At 33.6% G+C, this 16,584-nt stretch overlaps 2 protein-coding genes across 2 annotated transcripts; one reads left to right on the top strand and one right to left on the bottom strand.

The window, feature by feature from the left end:
- Positions 1–331: 331 nt before the first annotated feature.
- On the top strand, positions 332–4,024 carry LOC120346014 (uncharacterized). Its single transcript, XM_039415646.2, has 3 exons — positions 332–491; positions 1,689–1,796; positions 3,707–4,024. Exons 1-3 carry the CDS (start codon positions 368–370, stop codon positions 3,781–3,783), a joined length of 309 nt encoding a protein of 102 aa, XP_039271580.2. The 5' UTR covers positions 332–367; the 3' UTR covers positions 3,784–4,024.
- A 3,625-nt stretch (positions 4,025–7,649) lies between these two features.
- On the bottom strand, positions 7,650–15,176 carry LOC120346180 (sodium-coupled monocarboxylate transporter 1-like). The gene is made up of 14 exons (XM_039415848.2): positions 15,018–15,176; positions 14,841–14,951; positions 14,540–14,630; positions 14,231–14,348; positions 13,561–13,628; positions 13,134–13,288; positions 12,551–12,691; positions 12,017–12,146; positions 11,461–11,549; positions 10,625–10,728; positions 10,172–10,332; positions 9,488–9,824; positions 9,154–9,332; positions 7,650–8,539 (listed from the first exon to the last, which is right to left on the bottom strand). Exons 1-14 carry the CDS (start codon positions 15,167–15,169, stop codon positions 8,432–8,434), a joined length of 1,944 nt encoding a protein of 647 aa, XP_039271782.2. The 5' UTR covers positions 15,170–15,176; the 3' UTR covers positions 7,650–8,431.
- Positions 15,177–16,584: the final 1,408 nt, after the last annotated feature.

The following is a 16,584-nucleotide window of genomic DNA, read 5'->3' as shown; positions in this document are numbered from 1 at the left end:
GTATTTTCGTTCAAATATCTAAAAAAGGGAGATAGGTGTCCACAAATTTGAAAGAATTATTACGTAGTGAAATGATGAGATATCGCAAAATTAGAAATTTCAATTTAATAGGCAAAAAATATAGGAAAGGTTGGCCCCCATGATTAAGCAAGTTTGCAAATAGTGCAAAGTAAATTTTTAAGATTTAAATACACACGTGAAAATTGTTTATTATACAAGTCTACAGTAAGACTTGCTAATAAAACGATTGGCTGGCTGACTGACTAAAAAGATTTATGAGGGTTTAAAAAAAAATTAAAATAAAACATCATTACAAGTTTCTTCTATTTCAGGAAATACTGTCCCCCCAACACCCTCGGGTTTAAGCATGGACATCACTTCTAGTATGATTTACTCTACTGTATCGTCAAATAGCACTAACATTACAAATTATATATCGGAAGTGACTGCAAGCACTGCATCGACAAGAAACCCAGTGATTCCTAATAAAGGTATGTGGCACAAAGAGACTGATGATTGATTTGGTAAATTGTTGTTGTTATTTTTGCGGTTGTTGGATTTTGAAAAATAATTTCGCCCAAATAATGGAAAAAAATATTCACGATAATCGTGAAGAATAGAGTGGTGAAAATAAAACGAACGTACGAAAAATGCAAAATTACATTTCTGCCGTATTTTTGTTTCGCAAATTATTCTGGTATATTCATATAATATTATTGTTGGTGTGTTCCATACATAGGATCGTTTAGAACTTATTGTTAGCTTCGTTGGGATGTTGTCTGAAGTTTTATCTAGGTTTATAGTACTATTAATCGACACGGTATTGAGAAACATCGGTTTTTAGAGCCAAGCTAATCGTTTGCATGTGAATTTCGAAATATAAAATATACTTGCATTCATATTTTTAATTAATATTAGTATTTCAAGAAAAGACATATATCTACTAAATTAACGTCTGTCCAATTTTTGCTGAATATTTTTAAATCTTAGAGGTACATTGTTTTTCATTTAAATGCCTAATGACATCACATTAATGCATTTACTCACTAGTAAACTCTTGTATTGAAATTATCAAAACCTAAACGAGAATATCGGTCAGAGACCGAAGACTTATCGATCGAAAGTTAGGGGATCCCCAAAACAGCGCTCTTACTCCATAGTGACACCTTGTGTCCCATCACTAATTCATCAATAACTCGCTGATTATACGACATAATTCGCCCAAAATCAGTAGGCTTCTGGTCCGAGATAAGATAACTGCACATGCAAAATCTGGAGCAGATTCAATCTCGCTTTCGTGAGATATCGCGTGCATCTAACAGACATACAGACAGACAAATATCTATCAACATACTTACCGATTAAAATCGATAAGTAATAATTGACCCTTCCCTTCTTGTCAACACCGAAATACTTTTATTTGTTGTCTTTTTTTGCCATACAAAAAATCAAACAACTTGTTACATATATATACTAGTGGGCTATCACATGATGTTTATATTTTATCTGCAAAATGCAATATACGTCAACTTTCACATATCATTCCCTACATACTGCAGATTACCATATCAAAACATATCAATTGTGAATACATTCCTTAATATGAAATCGTAAGTATATTATATAAAAGTAAGAAACTATGCGTAATATATTAAATGTGACATTAACTGGATGAATTTTTTTCTTAGTGTCGAAAATTCCGAAAAACAAAAAAGAAGTAGTGAGAGGATGCAAATATTATTGTTTAGTGAATAAAAAAACTCGTGAAATGCGAAACTGCTTTGATGAGATGACACGTATGTATGATAAATGTAACTTCATGTATTAAACAAATGTTTTTAAATGTGTACAAATGATTGTTTTTTATTTTTGTATTTGAATTATTTTAATCAGGTATATACGACACATGACTAGACAAGAATAGAAATACATAGATTACCGTATTCAAGATGTGAAAAGCAGTATTGTAGTGCTTGATTTATCCGTTTGAAAGTCTGTGACCTGAGGTATCATGAAGTGCACACTGGGTACCCAAAGAACGGAAAGATTGTCTATACCAGGGGCGTAGGCGTACCCAAGAGCCTTTATAAAAGAGCTTGGGGTCGAAAAAATGAAAATAAAAAATATCCTTTGCAACGACTTCTAAAACAGGCGCCGCGATAATGCCATCCGTTAAAATGATCTTTTCAAAAACAAAAAAATTCAGCGAATAGTTATTTCTGTTACGTAAAATATTCAATTCGTGGCCGAAGTGAGTATTTAAAATGTCTTGGCATACAAATTTAATTGTGTCGACTTTGCGTCCACTTACGGTAAAATAAAAGCATTCTTGCTCTAAAAAACTGTGGCAATCTGTGGTTATAAATAGATTGAATTCGGATGTTCGTGACCTTGAGATTTGTCAAATACAAACTATTCTTTCAGCACTAACTGCCACATAAGATTATTTTTGAGATATCGCCGTTGGAAAAATCCCAGGGTCTGCGTTAAAATTCCGAAGAGTACAATTCGCAAATGCGCAAAGTATTCGAAAATGTCTTCCTTAATAAATTTTAATATATATGTTCAATATAACCTGCTGTTGCGTTGACTAAAATTATAAAAACACATTATCACTCTGAAATGCGGCGGTCATAAAAATGTGTGGCAATGTGTCCGATTATATCTAGTTTCGACTCGTATTTGTAGGGACAATCATATTGAGTTTCGGTATTTCGGGAAAAACTAGTATTATTAGCAGTAAATCGGGTTTAATTAACTCAGATATGTTGAATTAGGACAACACCAGTCGGTCGTAACGATTCTTAGTTGTTGTGCGTCATTCGCGTCGCAGGCCATAGCCTGGGAACAAAACATATTGTTTTGATCGGGCAATAGAGATTAAAGCTCATGCGTGCTTCATAGTACATTAAATTAGGGACTCAAAGTATTATATATAAGCACGTCATGGTTTGTATTACATAAGAGAGTTGAGAAGAGTCAAGAGGCTGAAAGTAACAGTATTTATCCGAAAGATACTGGAGAATTGTGACGATCAAGTTGACAATAGAGTATCCATTGTGAGCTGGTGAATTCTGATATCTTTGCATTCGTTGTTGGAAGTGGAGATCAGGCAATCTCAGAAAGCGGGTGCAATAGAGATCAAGCTTATGACTGAACCGCTCCCATCTGCCTTTACAACTCAACGTTCAATAATACTATTATAGTCTTTATAGAGGCTATTTTTTTTTTAAGACGGTGAAATTTTCAATGGAACCAATTATAATGTGTTCCGTAAGCACACCAAATTTTGCGATTTACAATGCCCGAAAGGGCATTTTTAATCTGTCTCTAGCCTCCTAAAAAAAACTATGGTGTTTCCCTTCGTTTTATTTTTAATATTTCACAATGTTGCTTTTCAATCAAAAAATTTAATACCTCGATTTTTCACAACACAGCTCACAATTCTGTGCGAGAACCGATCAGTAATTATCGCCGCCCTCGTCGTTATCGTTTGACAAAATACAATCGCACGCATGATTAGCGACTTTCATTTTCTTAAAATTGCAAACCCCAACTGGCTACGCCTCTCGTGTATTCAAATTGCAATATTTAATACAAAGAGCGCTCAGTCGTTTATGTTTTCAAAACAAAATTATTTGTCTTTTATCTTAATGTTCATGGTTTGTATAAGGAAGGTTCTTGAATCAACGTTACTTTATTGCAGGTCCCCAACAGATAAAGTGTCTAATGTGTCGTCACAAATGGGCGAGATGCAAAAAATACGACGCTATGTATATGTGATTGAATATAAATTTATCGAAAGATAATTAATGTTAAATCAGTGTTTACAAAGTAAATTTATTGAATATATCATAGTGTTTAAGAGATGATTGTGTGAAAAGTATCTATTATAAGAAATTATGTACTGTATATATAAAATTGTGTGTATCAACTGTAGCAAAAAAAAGTATAAACTTTTTTTCATTTGTTCAAGCATTGAACAAAATGAATTGATGGCGCGATTCATCTGAATAAAATATCTGATCTCAGCAAGTTTTTGTGTTTATTAAAATAAACATAATATGTTTCCTCAGAGTAGATCTATTCCATAGTGGAGAAATTTAAAAGAAATTAGCGCATTCTTCATGTTCAAAAAGTACAATACTGTCAGTCTCCCTCTAACCTACGTTGACGGACATGGTTTGTTAAGCCCGTTCTTGCCGAGATCCATCGCTAGTAAATCTGCTTGAAAGCACAAGTTCTTGCAATAACACAAATTTGAATACAACAGGAGCATTAAACATGAGCACTTGAACTACTGAAAAATTCAAACCGACTCACCGAGTAGTTGGAAATAAATGTAATTTTGCCCGAACAAAAATTCAACAAAACGGTTGATATGTTCACCTTGTGTCCAATAATACAGTTTGAATATAGCAGCGGTTCTTAACCTGATGGTCGCGCCCCCAAAGGCGTCAGAGATATTTAAGGTGCGCCAAATTGTATGGATCGTACCTGTTTTTCGAATGTTCACAAGATAAAAACAATGAACAAACATCATCGATAAATGCCTGGGCAAACAAAAGCAAGTGAGTAAACGCAGAATGAATAAAGACACGTACTTTTAACAAATCGGTAGAACGTAATAACTCAGTTGTCTAAAATGTTTGCAGAAGGTGTTATCACTAATTGTATATATTTTCATTTTTTCTTATATTAGTGTTCAGAAGTTAAAATCTTAATATACGGGTGGCCCAAAAGTAGGTATACGGTTATTTTATTAATTTTTTATTACCTTCACAGCAGCTAGAAAACTAATGTAAAATTCACACTAGATTTATTATCTAAAAAAATAAGCAATTTTTGTGGTACTTAACAAGTAACATAAAGTGAACTGCAAGTAGCTTGAAAGCATATAAAATAGTTTAGTAACTGTATACCTACTGTTGGGCAACCACCTACTTTTAGGCCACCCTGTTATATATTGAAAATGTCAATTGAAGAAGACGTCATAGTTTATTTTGGTGAAAAATCTAGTGAATTCAACTTTGATAGACATCAGAACCGTCAGCGAATTTCATGCGCATTTTGCACGTGTTGTTTATGATGTACAAATATTTTTACATTTCCATATACTATCAAATCTGTTACTACTACAAGTATACAAGCTACTACAAGTATCGAGTTGCCGTTTTCAAAAATAACCAGTCCAGAATTTTGAGTCTTCTGCCCTGCTAGCACGTACCATAAACATACTGTGGCACACTCTATTCTATGAAATGCCAAAACAACATTGCCTCTCAATTGGAGTAACCACATTAAAGAAAAAAAAAATTGTAACTAAGAACTAACTAAGGAACTGACTTGTATAAATTGTTCATCTCATTTATCAACGCAATATCGCCGACTTTTCGAAGTAACCTGAACGAGTGAATGGAATAATCAACATAATATTGATTATCATTCCCCGTAGAAGCTTCGCTATTTTATCGCTTTTTTATATTATTGATTTCATTCCTTGTAATATAAATATTTCAGGGATCCCAGAATGAAGTAATCACCATTCTTGCTCATGTAACTTGAAATTATGGGTCTGAATATTGGATGGAGTTTATAGCCTAACTAAGCCCTAAATGGCAAACATACAATCTGAAATAATAATGTCCTAAACAACGTCAAATCTGCAGTTTTTCATCTCATTGACGTCCCAAAATGTATACGATCGACATGTACATTATACTATTTAGTTGAAAGATATTTTTTTAGTTGAATTCCTCATTTTCAGTTAGTTTGCTGATTTTTTATTTATGTTTAGTTAGCTGAAGCAATCATGCCAACTTTGTTTTCAAAATTATTATTCTTTCTTCGGAGTTGTGTTTTTTTTTTATATAACATGACATCAATAATGTTTAATGAACAGCTATCTTTTTAGTTAAAGTTTCATTTTTTGTACAACGTTTTGTTCATGGAATCGATTTACTTGCTACTTGGATAACTACAATTGAAAATATGTCGTTGAATATATTAATGGTGCTTGAGACAGTACAATAATTGATGCGTTTTTTAAATAACATATTATAGATATTATCCCAATAACTTATGCTAATTTGATCATGAAATCGCCATGGTTTTGAGTGTTGTGTTCTACTTGTGGGGTTCACTTCACACGCATAACATATTTGGTCAAGATCAGGAGTTAAATCGAATAACGACCAGATATCAGCAAGCTCAGCAAGATCTCTTCCTCGTTGGTTGTTCTCTCGTCTCCCAACACGGAAATGACTTAAAGGAAGGAAATGACAGAAAACTTAATACTGTACAACCAAACACTCCAATGAAATTAACAGAACAGAAAAGACACAATGAAAATAACAAACACCAGGCACCACAAAGCCAGAAAAATATTATTTACAAGAAAAATCTTAGCCCCTAAAATCCGCTACATTCCACCTATACACTGACAATCCTACTGACTAGCAATAAAATATCTAAACATACCTTATCAAAAACTAACACACTTGGTAACCTACTTTAAAGCTAGAAACTATTTAACAGACATAAAAAAGCCCTGAAATACACGAAATCCAACTGAAACAACCACAGCTGCATTGTCACAACTGGTAGCCTATCCTAACTGAATAACAAAAGACAGATTGACAGTGTTGTAGTGCCATCAGTGCCCCCGAACATTGAAAAGCAAATTCTAATAGTGTGATCAAATAATGGCATCTAAAGGATAAAAATATGGGTTGTCACACTGTTTTCCTTTAGGATCGATCAAAAAGCTTAAACGCAAGGTATGATGATTTAAGTTCCGGTGGGACGTTCACGTTGACTAACTTGAAGATTCCAAAATTGATACACTGACCTTCTACTTCATTTTAACAAAAGAGATGTTATTCTGTTATCCAATCTATCTTTGCATTCTATTATGCTGTACTGGGGTATACTAGTATTAAGATCCGAGTAACATTGTAGTAAGAATGATTTGACGTTTGGTTATGTATCAAAGCATGAACCAAGTTTATCAATTCATCCAGTTTCGTGTGCATACTACGACAATACCATTGAACAATATCTAATTTTAGGTTTTGGTTTGATATCGTTTGCTTGTATATATATATATATGAATTATTATTAACTTCGGCGATAAAAGCAAAAAACTGGAATGCGTCTTTTTCTGCTCTTACTTGTTCAATACTGGAGCCTTCAAATCGGTTGATAAAAAAGAGTGATTTTAATAAAGGAAATTTACTGGTAATAATTGGAAAATCATTAAACGAAGTTCGGTATTTGCCATTTTTTTAACCTTTCCTATTTGTATGCTTTACATCCACCATATTTACAGTGTTGCCTTTTTGTCTACGAATTATCTACGATTTGGGGTTTGAAAACACATTTATGGTATTCGTGGTTTTTGCTGCACTTGGTGTTGCAAACTATACAACAGTAATTCGTAGCTGCGTGGCCAAAGCTATTGCATTTAAAACAGGAAATCGGGGGAGATTATACTCTGGTCCTGAATCGAAAATAGTCACGATCGACAATATAAATAAATAATCGCAATATTCGCAAACGTGAGAAAAATTTGGGTGAAATATTAAGCTACACAGGGCTCAGAAGAAAAAATAAATAAATAAATAATCGATTTTCAACTGCTACAACTATATTTAAGAAGTGAAAGACGATCAGTTCGTTCGATTTTTTTAAAGAGCAACAACAAATTGTTAGAACGATCCATATTAATACTTGGTATGCAATCAGTAATAAAAGAAGCGTGATAGTGCATGAATATAATTGGAAAAGCACACATGGATCCACGTTAATTAAAAATAATAAACAAATTATTGTGCATTACAATCAATATTAATATTTTCAATCAATATTATAACTACTTGTATAGTATGGTCATTTTAAAAGGTTGCATGTGACAATGACTGCATTTTGGAATTCACCTCATAGAATAAGGGTGGGCAGTTTTTTTGGACCAAGAGCCAAAACATTTGCCTACCTAGACTGGTGGGCCATGTAAGTGTGACGTAAAAGTCACATTTCATGAATATTATTTACACTGTTACAAAGGTAAAAAACAATGAGCTTCGTGCCAAAACTAAATTTAATCTTAATGTCAAAAAATTCCTTGAGGTATTTTTAGCTCAACATCAAAATTTGGTTTTAGTTTGGTTGTGGCAGCATCGAGCGGGCCAGATTGAACTACCCAACGGGGCGGATTTGGCCCACGGGCCGTAGTTTGCCTATGTCTGTTATAGAATCTGAGATTGGAGGATTGTAGGCAAAAATAAACTGGTGACGATGAATATTAAAGTAAAATCCAATGAACCAAGTTGATTTGCTACGTCCTAAGCAACAGTTTCTACTTAAGTTAAATACTGTAATGAGCAATTATTATGATAGCACTTCTCCTCATTGCTTGTGCGAGAGCATACTATTACAATTTGGTAAAATTAATAGAAACGTTATCTTCGTTACTGAAACTTCCATTGCAAAACTTCTTTTCGTGATCATCCACTTTGAAAGAGCAGATTTGTTTTTTGTTCTGTGTAAAAAATGAATTTGCATTGGCCATATTTTCATCTATATTTTATTACTGGCAAAAAGCTGCCAATTATCCGTACGCCATTTAAAACTCGCAAAGAGGGATCCAGATGGTTCATCTCCTTATTCTATATATACTTAGCTACGTCGCAACAGATACCATCTATATCCGTTACTCTGTTTATACCGGAATATTCTTATTATCCCACGCGGTTGAAAATTACATTTTTTATCTTTCCATCGTATAGACTTGACTTCGACAATGGTGACTAAGACACCACGCAAATTTTGCGTCATATTAAACATGAGTTGGGTAATATACTTCTAATTACTTATTTTGTTTTCGGTTCCGGAAAACAGTATTTTAGCCTAATAACCCCAAGCCCGCCTTCACATCATATCTGGGTTCACGGGAAGGGGTACTTGGATGGCAGTTGAGTTGATCTTGTGTTGTTGTGACATAACAATGTAAAACCCACGGCTTTGCAGCCAAAACTGTGAAATCTCAAAGCACAATGTGCTGTGAGCATTACAGAAAGTGATCTCCTGGCCGCTAGACATTTAAAATTCATTTTAATTTGAGGAATAAAAAATGAACATAAAAATCATGCATACTTCTGATATTTCCTTGTTCTCCTGTATATCGTACACCATATCGTCGTCATCTTCACTCCAATCAATTCCAAACCGAAGAAATCTCCGTACATTAGCAGGAATCCAGCAACGAAATATCCAGAGGTCAAAGAAAGGCCTCAGTAGTTTTGGATCAACATTGTGCCTGTCTTTCCAACCACCTGGTATAAAAGAAACTTTGGAATATTATCACACAAAAATGAGCAAAATATTTGACTTGAAGTAACCTTTCGTGTCGAGCATCAATCAATATGTATCGATTCATACCGCAAGGGTGACTATGTCCTATACAAATGTACAATGTAAACAAACTCACATGTAAGAAGGCTGATGACGATGCCGCTGATCAAGCATGCTAATAACCCAACCGCCGAAAGATATCGATATGAAATGGTATAGAAAGGAACATTGTCATCGAACATGACACCCTGATCTGCAACCGAGCTTATTTCATTAACAATAGTTGCATCGGGGGTTGAATAAATAAGTGTAGTAAAGTTGGTTTCGCCAGCTTGTAATATGCACGAAGCATTACAGAGATCAGTAGATAACGATAAACGTCGAACAAATTCATTTGATTGTCTTATAGACTGTTTTCCAAGGAACACCCACGTTGTTGACGCGATTCCACAAAGCAAGCCACCAGCAGCACCCTTGTACCCAAAAAGAATATAGATTAACTTTTTAACAAGATTTCGATCAAAATATTATATATTTCTTGAAATATAATTTATGATTTAATTATTGTCTGATTCACTTTTAAAGACCGAGCGGGCGTTACATTTTTTCACTACCAATTGCTACATAATAAACATACGTATAAAAATTCACATTATTATTCACTCTATGATGAAATCACATATGCTATAATCACTCCGTTATCTGTATTTGTGTAAAGACATTTATAACGAAATTTTTATTATAAAATTGTTGTTTGAAGCTAAAATTCGTCTACATTGCGTCCAGTTAAAATTATCAACTTTTCGCCAAACATTCATACCATCCAGTTGACAAATGGGAATTGCATAGCCAGTGTGTACATTCCCAATATCGGTCCGAGAGTGAGCGAAAATAAACTTGTAGAGATTTCGAACAATTCTGTCGTGTATGTCATCAAGGCAGCAAATCCCACAGCAACGATTCCAAAGAAAAATACTACCCCTAAATAAATATATTTTATTTGATGAAACTTGGCAATGATGTTGAAATTATCTTTAGCATGACCCGCATCATTGAAAAAAAGATGAGACTTAAGATTTATTTATGGAGGCAAATCTAAATTCAGAAATAAAACACTTCTATAATGTTTACTTATCAGATTACTTTTTTGGTACACCTGAAGTATGCGCACCAAGATGTCGCATAACCTGAACCTGGTACACAACCTGATTTCAGGTTGTCCGCCATCTTGGAGCGCATACTTCAGGAGGTCCACTTTTTTATTGTTTATTACCTTTTGATACGAACAAGTACGTTCTATCGCTGTATTGTGTGAAAGGTTTCACCATGTTATCCATTGTTGCTGCTGCTAAAGAATTGATTGAGGATGAGATCGTACTGAAATGTGGATTGTAATTGATTTTAACGATATGCGTGAGATAGCTTTCGATTTCTGACCTTGAGTGGTCTTATGTATTGTTTCTATAAAATTTCATTGCTGTTGGTGACAATGGCAAAAATGCCAAAAAAATCTTCGCTGGACTAATCTTTTTTAACTTCCCTGTAAAACTGTATGGTAGCAATATCTACTAGTAGTAGCACCAAGTTGATAGTCTGGTCAAAATAACCGGCTGTAGTTTCAAAGCAGAAAAAGAATTGTGAGCACCCAATAGTGACAATGCATTATTGCCCATACGAATCTATTCAACTTGTGAGGGCGAGGCGAGTACCTAAATTGATTTGGTAATTTGTTGTTGTTGTCATATTTTTCAGATTTCTATTTGACGAAAACCATGCTGTTTCATTTTAATTAATTTGACTTGACTTGTAATCTCGAGTCGAAGCATTTGCATGATCATGTAGCAGATTTCAGTGTAGGTGGCTTAGATTTTTTTTCTACACCACGATAGACGGTGCACTATCGTGTCAGTATATTCTTGTATTCAGAAGAATACAGCATGTACAAAAATAGAACCACTTCCCACGAGTATGTTATTTCAAACTTACTAAATGAGATTTGTTGATTGGTATTTGTAAGCATCAATGTCTCATCATCGGTGCAAGGCAAAGTGTCTTGAGTGCATGGCAGTCATCAAATTATTTTAAGTAATAATAATAATGCTAATTTACCTCAACGCTGCAGCTAAAATGGCAGACAGAAACAATCCTGGAATACCAGGAATGTCGTAAAACAGTTTCATTACTGCTAAAGGTAGAATCTGAATGAAACAATTGTAACTTAGTTTTCTATTACAAGCTTGTTAGAAATATGAGATTTTGAATCGATATAACAATGCAAGAAAGCAATTCCCAAGTATACGGATACAAAGGGCGAAATGAATTATCATTAAATCTTCCACAGTACCGGTAGGGTGAACCACGAGATCTATGAAACCACGGCACAGTGCGCATTTTTTAATTTTGATTAGTCATCACAAAAAAATGGAAAGGAAAAGCAAATTCCATATAACCTACGGAAATGTCTTAAACAAATAAATAGCATTCTAGCGAAAACAGCAAGCGTTAGCTACTAAAAATTTCAAAGCGATTGGTCCAGTAGTTCAGCTTTTTTTACAACAACAATATCAACAGCATGTAGAATACTAACAAGAACGACAACATAATTACAAAACGATCCATGGGTCCAATAAAAATAAAATGATGCATCGTGTTAGTCAAGATCTACCTGGTCCGCTTTTTGAATGCATTGCTGCCCTATGGGGTCACACCCACGGAATGTACTGTAAATAATCAGTCCAAGAAGAATAACAATCAAATCCAAAAATATTTGTCCAATGATGTTGATACACATTGATCTGTATTGTAAATTAATCAGAAAGCAGTATGGATGATTAAAGTATTTTTTGTTAAAATCTAACTTTTGTAATCTTCATTTTGTTTTCCATCTCCATTTCTTGTGCCATTAAAAACGTTTTTGACAATTTTTGATATATATGTATCTCATCATATATGTGCAGTATATTTTATGTAATGTTATCATTTATTTCCATACGATAATTTTATCTGTAAAGTTTCAATACCGCAGTAGCCTATCTGAAATATTATTTTAGAGCGGGATATTTACATTTGTTGCCATCGTAGTCCATAGTGATCATTTTTTATTAATGGAAATAACGTGGTTGAATACCACTTGTATCGAATGACAACACTTTACAATATTTGTAAAAAATAGTTTACGTATTGGTATTATTCTACATACTTTTGAGCCTCTTTTGTAGACTTACAACTCAAGTATCGTTGGACTGGCGTTACAGACGTTCCAAGGACCGCTATATTGGTAACCATTCCACCAAATACAATTGACCAAAACGTATGGCGTATACGGATATCGGTTTCAAAGCTAAAATGAACGGTATAAGTTTGTGTGCTTGTAACAAGGTGTCGGATGTAGGCCCACATGACGTTGCAAATGAGAAAACAAGTTCGAAAATATTTCCGACCGGGAGCCTCATTTTCAAATAACCCAGAGTTGATTTATCATATTATGGACACCATCTTGACCCAAGATAACATGATACATCATTATTGGATGATCTATAAATTGATTGACAATATAAAAATACAGACGTGTCACACTGTCCAGCGATCTTCTCATAATATCTGTACAGTGTCGGAAAATTATTGCTTTTATTTAGAATAAAAAGTAAATAAACACTGACATATTAGCAATGCCTCATGATGCACCGTATTTTCAAATATCCACATGTGGTCCGCAACCTAAATTTATATCTTAGGTGAGGTTACAAAAATATAAATAGAAAAACTTCTATACAGAAACTTACTTAAATATATCAAATCTTCCATCTTCAACGGCAACTTTCCATACTTCAGATATTCCTCCACTGACTTGGGTGCCTTTAATCAAAATTGCCAAGATACCTCCATATAAAATGAATGATAAAAACACGTCGCTCCAAATTACACCTCTGAGGCCGCCCTGGATTAATTAAAACACATATGCAACCTATTATTTTTGGTGTTGGGGTTTGTTTATTTCAATATCGGATAAACTTCAACATTTCCAATAAAATAATTTGAAATGCATTATCATAATATTCTAATTGTAAACGTATATTCTTCTTATTAATTAATTATTGTATAATATAAAAATTTGAATAATGACTGATTGAAAAAATCATAACAAGTGTTTGGTTTAGGGAGGATGGATAAACGAAACAATAAAAATGCTTTCAATATCTGAATACCCACCAAGGTTGTGTATGCCGTACATATTATTCCACAGGTGATTATGCTCGTCCACAGACTTAATCCAGTAACTAAACAGCAAGCAATTGTTAAATGTTTTCAATTTTGTCTTTCAGGTAGAAGTTTTACGTATAAAAATATTAATACAAGGAAAGAGAGGAAAAAATCATATCATTGTTATATGTCGACTCTCGTCATGATAATGGTTGTACCCTTATCCATTCATTGAAGACAGTTGTACCGAGTATGTTTATCGTATTGGGTTAAGAATTACAACAAGTTGTATATACGTTTCCCTTCTTTGCACAAAGGCTCAAAATAGCATTATTATTGAAACGTCCCTGTTTTTTATTTAGTGTATATCTCCCATTTTTTGTGATTATGAACATTTATCGGATTTTAACCGGAACTAATCCGAGTTAATTTCTTTTGTCATTTAGTTATTTATACAATTTCTCATCAATTTTTCCCTCGCCGTCTTCTTTACATCTACAATGAAATAGCAGACTCCAAATCCACAAACCAATTAGACATGCAACACAAATGTACGAAAAATAATATTGTTAAACATGGCCAAAAATGGCAAGACAATGGAAGCGGCCAAGCAAAAATCAAAATACAGTTCAAGGTACAGGACACACGTAATTGATTGTTTTATTGTAATTAAATTTACCAGCTTCAATTGCCAGAGCGGGTGCGTATATTGAAATCGCGGAAAATATTGTTGATGAAGACAGGAAAGCCACAGCACCGATGACTTGCATACGACGATTGAATCTCAATCTCAGATACTGAAAATACAGAAAATATTGCAATAAAATAAAAGCAATGTGAATTTGTTAAAACACATTTATGCAAAAAAAAACGAGTAGGCTACAAATATCATGGAGTGGAAACAGAAATACACTATGTTGCTAAGATAAAAGAATAGCAGGTAGCTGAAGTCTACTACTCAAATATCACATAAACAAACAATATTCACCTCATGTACGCATGTCACCCCGCACCTGAAGTAGGTTGGAACGAAAATTAAGCCTACGAATATAGGTGCTACTATCGTAACGACAATGGACCTGAAATTCAAAGAATTACATAGTATACCGGAGCTCAGTTTATTCAAATGCCTAATATCAATATTGAAAAGATGAACAAAGCAAAATCTGAAAAAAAAAATAAACAGGAGTGAAACAAAACATTTAGGCAGTATTTTGATCCAAATTGGATATCCCTTATATTTTACTGACGACCGAAAAGAGAAGTAAAGGTAGAAAAATATCACTCACCAGATAACTATAGAACCATACAAGTATACTTCCGTGGGAATGGCAAGAAGGTACGATGAAGATTGGTAGGTGACGCATAAAGATATCGCTACAGGGAAAAATGCCATGGATCTGTATTTAAAATATCATTATTTCAAATGGTCTGAGTGTTCACTTTAAAGGTTCAATCATACTCACTTGGTAGCATTAAGATAGTCATTGGATTTATTGCTTGTTTTTTGTTTTTTTCCGCGATAAGCATAGTATATTCCAATGATGAATGTTAATCCAAGAGTAATTCCAAACAACGCATAATCAATGGAAGAAAAAGTGAAGTCGAGGTTTGACATATTTACTTATTTTTACCTTTGCAAGCAACAAACTGTCAATATTCGAACAACGACATTAAATAAAATAAACGTATCAAATAATTTTCATAAGACAAATATTTGAATTACATGAATATTGTAATTAAAAATACAAATCAGAATATTTATATTGTAGACAAACTTCCCTCCTTTACCAGATAACAAATATGAAATTATAGTAAAACTAATAATATATTCTGGAATATATGCAAAATGAAGACATGGGTCATTTTGCTAAATTGATGTTGTTGCTGAAAAAATCATGCGCCTTTACAACTATTGGACCAATCGATTTCAAATTTCTAGTAATTGATTATGGTTGACACCGTTAGAAGGCCATTTTTCATTTCTATCATATCTATTCAATTTTTTGTGATTCTTATGAGACTTAATATTTGATGTAAATTTCAACTATTTTGTCAAATGTTTTGACAATTTGACTGTAGTCAATTTACCTTCGTTCTTCAGTGTAAGCCATTTTATATTGATTAGTTACAGACATGATTGCGAAGACTCAAAAGAGCAACTTAACGAAGAAGTTTTTCATAGAAACTTCGAGGCAAATTTAACTAAAAAAACTACAAAACAAATCAAGTCAAAGCTGATTTCCTATCATTTTATGTCAAGAATGGAATTTGCTCAAGTTCCGTATATATTCTGCAAGACAATTCACTTGGTCACACATGCTTCTTTTATCACGAAATCCAAGCCAAGTTATGATACGCAATTTACGAAGCACCTGTATGTCATTTATATTTGTTTGCTGTTTCCACATATCGCGCTAGAGTTATACATTTTTTAATTAAAAATTATTTTGCCATATGCTATTTTGCTTTTCATCTTTTGTGTAAACTTTTTAATATTGTCGTTTTTAATTTGCAAATAAAATATGATTGAATTATACGACCATTCATTGCTGTGTAATGGACAGGGAGCATTCGCTGTTAAACCTTTGTTTCGCACTTGTGAATCATTTATATCTTTTCATTTCAACATTCACAGTATTGTAATTTTAGAGATAAATTTTAGATTAAAAACGCATGACTATGATGAAACGTGAATACGCCACCTTCTATAGCCTCCTCATTCTATAAAATGTAGCAATGGCATAAAATTCCAGAATTGTCAGAACCCGAAAGATTACAATTACTACAAGTCGTATACGTGGGTGTAGGGTGACACACGTGGGTATCGCGAGAAAAACCGCACCAATAGATGGCGTACAGATTACATTAAGCCAAAAATGTGCCACCTGCCATCTGTCTCAGTTATCACTACGTTCTAAAAATCACATAACGAATTTTTAGTATTTATTCAATTCTCTAAAGTTACAGATGTTCTCGATGACTAATAAGCATATAATGTCAATCGATCCATACTTGGTTACTTTAGACTTT

The sequence above is a fragment of the Styela clava genome, chromosome 8 (genome assembly GCF_964204865.1).
Source record: "Styela clava chromosome 8, kaStyClav1.hap1.2, whole genome shotgun sequence".
NCBI classification, from domain to species: domain Eukaryota; kingdom Metazoa; phylum Chordata; class Ascidiacea; order Stolidobranchia; family Styelidae; genus Styela; species Styela clava.
The sequence above is the reverse complement of the archived record's forward strand: the minus strand, read 5'-3'. Positions and strand labels throughout refer to the sequence as shown.